Genomic DNA, 7,507 nt, shown 5'->3' on the forward strand with positions numbered 1-7,507 from the left:
ACCTGGGCCAGGGGTCACTGCAGCTTTAGAGTTGTGAGGACACCTTTAGTGCTGCTCACACTGTAAGAGATGCTCTTTAAGCTCCTTTCCCTTAAACCCTCAGCAGTGAAACAAGGAGCTTTCAAAGCATCACAACTAACATGCACCCTATAATGGAGGCAAGAGAATAACCCCCTAACCCTGCTCTTTACCCAGCAGTGTAACATTTCCTTACCCATACTTCCCTCCATGGCAGCTGCCAGCCTGCAGGAAAGCTGCACTTCTGGATGGAGGCTCAGAATTAGTTTTTGCCTTTGTGCAGAACATAAAGATTGTGCTTAGGTGGAAGGAACAGTCCCTCCAGTGCTGGGAGGCTTCTCCATAGCCTATAAATGGGACAAAAATAGCAGTCTCTCATGAAAGGTAAAGGATTAGTTTGTTCTAATACTCCCATGGAGGCGTTCCTCGGCTCCATTTCCAAGTGCCGGGATTTGCACTTGTCTTACCAACCCCATCAAGCACAGGAACTCAGGAATCCTCAGCTTTTTAGAAGAGCTTGAGCAGGTTTGCTACTGATACTTAATAACTCCTGCAGGCTAAAAGCAGAGCATGGGAAGGGGGAGGTCAGTCACTGACCCATCATTAAACACAGACCCACTCTATGGGATTCAAACTGCAGGTAGCAGTAACTCATAACTAATGCAAGTCAGGCCCATCCCAACAAATGCATCCACAAAAGCCATTTGTTACAAAGCTTTAGCTCTATTACAGTGATTTCACATCTGTTCTTGGGTTGCTCGCTGCATCCATCTTCTATTGCTGAAGTGGTTCAGTGATCAGCTTTAGCTGATCAATACAGTCTCCAAATGCAAGACCCTTGGCCTACCACCATCGTGCATGGATGGTTTCCCATCACCCAAGACCCCAACATACCCCTACACCCGTGCTGCTTATTTTCCAACCCTCTTACCTCTGACCTGAAGCAGAGTAGCAGCTGCCATCAGAGAATGGGCAGAGCAACCGTTGTGGAAAGAGAAGTTACAACATCATGTAGACACATACAATCACTGATCTCCCCACACCATTCTGCCCCATGATCCCACTCCCTCCCTCCTTTAAGGTCCACAGCAGTTCCTGTTCCAATAACACAGCATAACCCACGAACCCCAACGCTTGTTGTGACATTCACAGGTCCAAGTGTCACCTTCAACCTGCAGTCTGCACATTTGGAAATGGAAACACGGATTCAGCCCGTTGCCAGAGCTAGGCCCTCCTCCTGCCCTGGTCAGCAGGCCCTAGGCCACCTTCCCTTTGCAGTCCTCCGCTCAGCAGTCAGTACATACACACACTTCATAGAGCTGGGAGTGGCGTGGGAAGGAACAGAGCACACAGTCTGTATCTGTTACCAAATCAACATCATCTTCAGAATCTTGTTGGCTGTTAAGCAGTTTATCAGCCTGGCCAGTGGGTTCCTGGTGCTTCTGAAACCCCCACATGATAAATTCTCTCCACAGTCTCACAGGGTGGAAAAAACGCAGCAGTTCTCAGAAGCTGTGTGTGGCTGTTAACAGAAGGGGGGAGATAGATAGGTTAGGTGTTGTGGTTTATAATCACAAACTGTGATGGCTGCACAGGACTGCACTGCAGCAGGAGCTGTGCTGGCATCGAGGCCTTCCCTTGACAACCATGTGGTCAGAGCAGCCTGTTCACTGCTGGTCTTGCACAGGGTTAACTGACCGGTAACTTCTTGGATCTGCCATCAGCTAAACCTGTGTTAACAGATGTCCAGCTTGAACCCATGGGTGCACAACCCTGGAAACCCTGTCCTCCTTGGGAAGGAGGGATGAGAAGCCCTTATTTGGCTGTGGAATGTAGGCAGAAAGCAGTTTGTGAACCCAGCTGGCTCTGGTGTGCCCCCCGGGAGGGAAGATCCCTCCAAAATGGGAAAAGCCAAGCAGGACAGCCCTGATCCACTCCAGCAGCAGGCTGGTTTCTTTCACATAAGCCTTTCCTGGGCTGCATGGCATTCCAGAAGAGCCTTGTGTTCTCCTGCCGACCCAATGTTAAACAAAAAGGAGATCAAAACATCAGTGTACATAAACACAGTGTGTGCTAGGCAGGACTGCAGAGAACACAGCTCCTGTTGGCTAATCCAAACACTAAGTTGTTAGGCACCTCCCTCCAGTGTGGCCTTGGATGTAACAGCCCTGTATGAAGAAAGGGTAGGGTTACAGGCTCGGTTTTGAAGGGACAGCTCGAAAGATGAATAGTGTACTTACTGCAAGCAGCTCAGTTGATTCCATCTCTATTTTCCATCTCCGTCTCTCTGATGCAGTTTATAAACATAGGAGAACTCCCCAAGTTTCTGGTCACAGATGGTAAACACCACTTGAGGCCTGGATCTGAGCTTGAAGTTGAAGTGCCACTGCCTGCTAGAGGAGTTGAAGTAGTACAGGAGTGGGTTAAGGCAGCAGTTGAAGCTCACCAGGGCCAGGGTGACCTTCCGCATCTTGTAGATCAAGTTGGCAAATGCCTTGTTCTGGATGACCTGGGTTCTCATCAGGAAGTGGAGCAGGTGAGTGAGGTGATAGGGGAGAAAGCACAAAGTACAAATGACCAGGATGATGTAGATGGTGCTCAGGGCCTTCCTCTTGTGAATGCTGCTTTTGATGCAGGAGATCCTCTTGGCAATGAGAGGGTAGCTGATCAGAATGATGGAAAATGGGATCACAAACCCGAACACCAAGGCCAGGATGTTGTAAGTTGTCATGCGGGAAGTCCAGCTGCTGGTGGCAAAGTTCTCAAAACATACTACTGTGTTCCCCACACCCCTGCTGTGGAGGGGACCTCCGAGGATGAGTGGGACCATGATGCTCAGAGCGACCACCCAGAGCACTGTGACCACCACCACGTAATGGATGACCCTGATGTGGATGTAGGTGAAGGGGTGCAACACCGCGATGTAGCGGTCCACGCAGATGCAGGTGAAAAAGGCGATGCTGAGGCAGATGTTGATGTAGTACAGAGTCCCAGTTATCCTACAGGCTATGTCCCCAAAGATCCAGTTGTTCCCATTCAGGTGGTAATGAATTTTGAAAGGCAACACACACACAAACAAGGTGTCCACCAGAACTAGATTAATCATGTACACATAGGAACGGGAAGTGTGCTTTGCCCTGCAGGACAGCAGGTACAGAGCCAACACATTCTCTATCAGACCCAGCACGAAGACGAAGCTGTAGATGACAGTAAACAAGGAATACTGGAAGTCTGCTTCCAAATGGAATTCTGCACTGGAATTGGCACCTGTCTCATTGGAGACTCCTTCAGTCCAGGAAATGCCTGCCATGATTTCTGCTGGGGGGACATCCAACATGGGGTATGAGTCTTAAACCACCCCTTACCTCAGGAGGTTCTTGTGTCTGATTTCATCTTGAGTGGGTAAGAGCTGAAGCCTCTCAACAGCGATGTGGAGCCTTGGTGATGTCTCTGCTCAGTGTGTTCAGGTGGGAGGTGGTGTTGCTGGAAGGGAGAATAACTAATTTAAACCACAAGCATCTGAAGTTTGCACAGCAGCAACTCTGCTTTGACACTGGCATTAAAACCATCACAAGGTGGCAACACTGAAACACCAGAAGCAGCAATGCTGAACTGCTTTACTTTGTGCTGCATGTGTGGAACCTTCCTGCTAAGAATCAGTATTTAAAGCACAGAACAGAAACAGGTAGTTGGTGTAGGGTAAGGACTGGTTTGTGTGTCTGACATACAGGAAGGAGGCGCTGTACGAGCAGACTCCTCATCCAGGTCACTCGCACCATGCAAGCAATGCTGCTCCAGCAGAGCAGTTTCTCTCCATCAAATATAAAAGACATTTCAGTAACTGAGCCAAACACAGACACCTGAACAGATGTCACTAACAGAGAAATTAAACCCAGCTCCAGTATGCACAATGTTCCTAAACTGAGCCATGGCCAGCACAAACCCACAAAGGGTGCTGGGTGCTTTCCAAAGGAAACTCTGAAATCACACTTCCTCCCAAGAGCTGTTTATCTGGTGAAGTCAAAAGCACCCAAAATATGTGGAAGATCAGAAAGGGAAAAGATGAGTTTTCACTTTATATATGTGCTTACATAGGTCTTGCACCTCATAGTAAAGGGGTTGTGCACACACAGGAAAATGAACACAAAACCAGGCACAGGTCAGCTGTAACTTAAGCAGCACAGGGCTTGAAACAACCTTTATCCCTGGGTTTTGCCAGAGCAAGAGCCACTGAACATCCATCTTGTCTAGTGCCAGAGTAAAGCCTTGCAACTAGGGAAAGAGGTGGTCTGTGGAGCCATTAATGGGGCAGGACAGGCCCAGGGGATGGGTTGGCTGCTGCGCCCCACAAGTCAAGCACAAGTCATTTACAAGTCATTCTTCTACCCTGCCCCAAACAGTCACATACACACTGCAGGACCCCACCACGGCACATCCATTTGTTTGAGAACACTTTTGCTCTCTGTAAGAGGCAATAGAAGCGACAGAGTCTATAATAAGCATGTATTTGCCAAGTACACAGCCACTTCCACCTCTTCTTGTAATGTACCCTTCACCCACCATGTTAAAAACTACTCTGATCAGTCCCAAATCCAGCCTTGCCTCCTCAGCGTGGGTCTGGTGGGGCTTGTCTGGGATTTTTGGGGCAGGGAGGGCTGTTATTTCTTCCAGACAACCCAAAAGCATCACTGAACTATTTCTGCACAAAGTTATTTGATTTACAAAACCACACAAAAGCCTACATCAAAGTTTCCACTGGATCCTGAGTGCATTAAATTATTAGACGCGTTTGCATAGAAAACCCAAGCTTGAGTCTTTGAACTCTGCTCAAGTGTGAGGTTTTTCTGGGTTTAATTCTAAAGCATCACTGTCAAACAATCAGACACAGAGACCTGCCCCTGGACTGGATGTCCAGATTGCATCAACTGAATAGAATTAGTAATGCACCGACATAAAAAGGAGAAGAATGCTGGATTCCCCTCAATCACAAGTCACAAGTATTAATGATGGATATGACAGAAATGGCTCTGAGTTTGTACAGAAGTTCCCCACTGCTGGTACATTCTGTGATGCTAAAGAGAGCGTGTTCTTTAATTAAACATCTTCAGGTTATTTTTAACAGTAGCTCTGGGATTTAAAAAGCAAAGCAGGAGCTGACAACAGCGCTGTGCTAACTGCAGAGTCAGCCAGTCTGTGTCTGGGCCACTGCCTCCACAGCTGAGCCTGCTGCTCACTCACTGGATTTGGTAACAAGCCCAAAGAGTGACAGGTTTTTATTGTAACCAGAAGCTGGGACACGTTTCCAGACACATCCCATAGCAGGGATTTTTGCACCATGACTATCACAAAGCAGCTGTACCTGAGCCTGTAGCAGCAGCTGGCTTCATTAACGCCCAAACAGCAGGAGGATTTGGTTTGGTTTTCTGTCCTAGAATAGATTTAGTTCGAAAGTTGACTTACCAGAGCTCAGATCACCTCTCACACCAAAGCTGCACATGAGCACGCTGGGCTCTCCAAAGAGTCCTCACAACCGCGAGGTCACTGCTGAGCTCGTCCGCGTAGGGGCTGTAACAGCAGAGCGTGCTGCCCTGCAAGATGCACTGCACAGCTCTGCTGCGTTGCTCTAGAGAAAGAAACCACAGGAAGCAAAGATGAAGAGCTGTCACTCAGCTCCAAGGGAGAGCACTGGCCCCACTCCTGGAGCCAGGAGAGCACAGCCCATGGCCAGTACCTGTGTGGGCTTTAGTTCTCTCCACATATCCACGCTCCCACACAAAGCTCCTCCATCACCTCCCACCCATCCTGCCCTCCAGCCTTTGTGGAACCAAGCACCAGTGCTTCAGTCCAAGACATCTGAAATGGGCCTGGGGCTGCACTCTCACTTCCCTCCAAAGGGAGGAAGAGCAAGACTTTGCTCAGGCAAATCACTGTCTAACCACATGGATGCATTTAAGGTCTGGAGCTGGGCTTATGTTGGAAAAATCACTGCAGTGTGTTACAGCATCCCCACCTTTGGCTGCTTACCCAGCAAGGCTGGGCCAGAAAAGCACAAACAGGTACCACTCCACCAACAGAGCAGCCTCAACCCTCCTTTTCCATGGAGGAACCCCAGAGCTCCCCCAAGGTTCTGTTGTCTTCTTTGGGAGTTGGTCCCTGTGGGAGTAAAGCAGCTACCACTTGGCATCCTCTGTGGGAAGGGAGGGTAACTGGAGGTATCCTGCCTTTCCTTCCCATGCTGTCAAAAGCAGGTCTCTGGCAAAACTGCTACCTGGAACAGAGTTGGGAAAAGATGAATCCCTTCTCATGAAGGGACACCCAGAAACAGGCTGTCCTCATGCTCTGTATCAGGGCTACCAACTAACTCAATTCCCATCACCAAGGCAAGGGTGGCCTTAAGAGTGGTCAAAAAGAACCACTGCCTTTTCTTCTGCTTACCTTGTGGCTTTCCACCAAGCAAAGAGACCCAAAACTCCAGAGTCCTCAACTGTGCTGTCTGCTCTGTAACTCTCCTCCTCCCATGGACAAAGGGGAGGTCAGTTATGGTGGTATCAGGCACCTCAGCTGCACATTGTTTCCACTGTGGAGTGCTTACACCAGGTGTTGTTTCTTCTCTGAGCTTCAGAAGTCAAAATCGTCATCATCTTTCCTGTAACTGGTACTTTAAAAACAGTTATTGTATAACCAAAACAGATTCTGGTATCCTTTATGAGAAGAACAACCCACAGGTTACCCAATGTGTGTTCGACTGCTTGAGCCAGCAGGCGAGACCTGAGGTTAAAGTGGTTTGGAAAGAAAAAGGGGGGAAAAGGAATAAAGAAATCTCTCTACTCCGTACTCCACACCATGATTCACCCACCCTTCGCTCACTGCTCACCAGCTCTGAAAGAGCAGAAGGTAGCAAGCAACAAGCAAATTGAAGCTAGCAATGGTGGCAGCCACCTTCTAGGTCCTGGTCCCACACAGGTTCCATTTCATGGTCAGGCTCATAGAGTTGTTCCTGTGCTACTAGTCCAGGCTGTGACCATTAAAATAGGTTTTAAGGGACCTCAAAGGAACTTTGGTCTGTACCACACCACATCCTCGCTGCAACAGACATCACTCTGTACCAGGATAATGTAAAAGTCACTACAGTTCAGCACAAGAGTGACTGCTGATGAGGAGAGGAAATGGCAAAGACTTTCAAAGGCCGTTTCAGTAAGTCACTGCATCAAACAGCAACAGTTGTCCCTTGCACTATGCTGTACAAAGGGTCACAGAGGAGGAGGCCCGAGAGGAAATGCTACATTCTCCTCTGTTCTAAGCCTGTATTCCTCTCACACACACACACACCACAGAAGGGATACAAAAAGTAGATAAACCTACACACAAAAACCCCAAACCCCACTCCTTCCTCCTCCTGTTTGAGCGACAAACACAGAAGCAGAAGAGAGAGCACAACAGCAGTTATCTAAAAGCAGCATGGAGTTGTTCTTCCTTTCCCCTTGGCAGT

At 48.5% G+C, this 7,507-nt stretch overlaps 1 protein-coding gene across 2 annotated transcripts; it reads right to left on the reverse strand.

Moving 5' to 3' along the window:
- Positions 1-93: 93 nt before the first annotated feature.
- LOC134164389 (lysophosphatidic acid receptor 6-like) lies at positions 94-5,491 on the reverse strand. 2 transcript variants are annotated; one of them, XM_062620064.1, is made up of 2 exons: positions 2,259-3,604; positions 94-1,540 (listed from the first exon to the last, which is right to left on the reverse strand). In XM_062620064.1, the coding sequence occupies exon 1, from the start codon at positions 3,353-3,355 to the stop codon at positions 2,285-2,287; it is 1,071 nt and encodes a 356-aa protein (XP_062476048.1). In that variant the 5' UTR covers positions 3,356-3,604; the 3' UTR covers positions 94-1,540; positions 2,259-2,284. The 2 variants fall into 2 exon arrangements, with proteins under 2 accessions (XP_062476048.1, XP_062476049.1); XM_062620065.1 differs by lacking the exon at positions 94-1,540 and adding an exon at positions 5,479-5,491 and having other exon boundaries at positions 2,147-3,501.
- Between the last annotated feature and the right edge of the window lie 2,016 nt (positions 5,492-7,507).

The sequence above is a fragment of the Pezoporus occidentalis genome, unplaced genomic scaffold, assembly GCF_034315485.1.
Source record: "Pezoporus occidentalis ecotype Australia unplaced genomic scaffold, CSIRO_AGI_Poc_V1 ctg219, whole genome shotgun sequence".
Classification (NCBI taxonomy): domain Eukaryota; kingdom Metazoa; phylum Chordata; class Aves; order Psittaciformes; family Psittacidae; genus Pezoporus; species Pezoporus occidentalis.

Excerpts from the sequence above, each read along its gene's own strand:
- LOC134164389 (XM_062620064.1), bottom strand. The coding sequence starts at position 3,355 with ATGTTGGATGTCCCCCCAGCAGAAATCATGGCAGGCATTTCCTGGACT.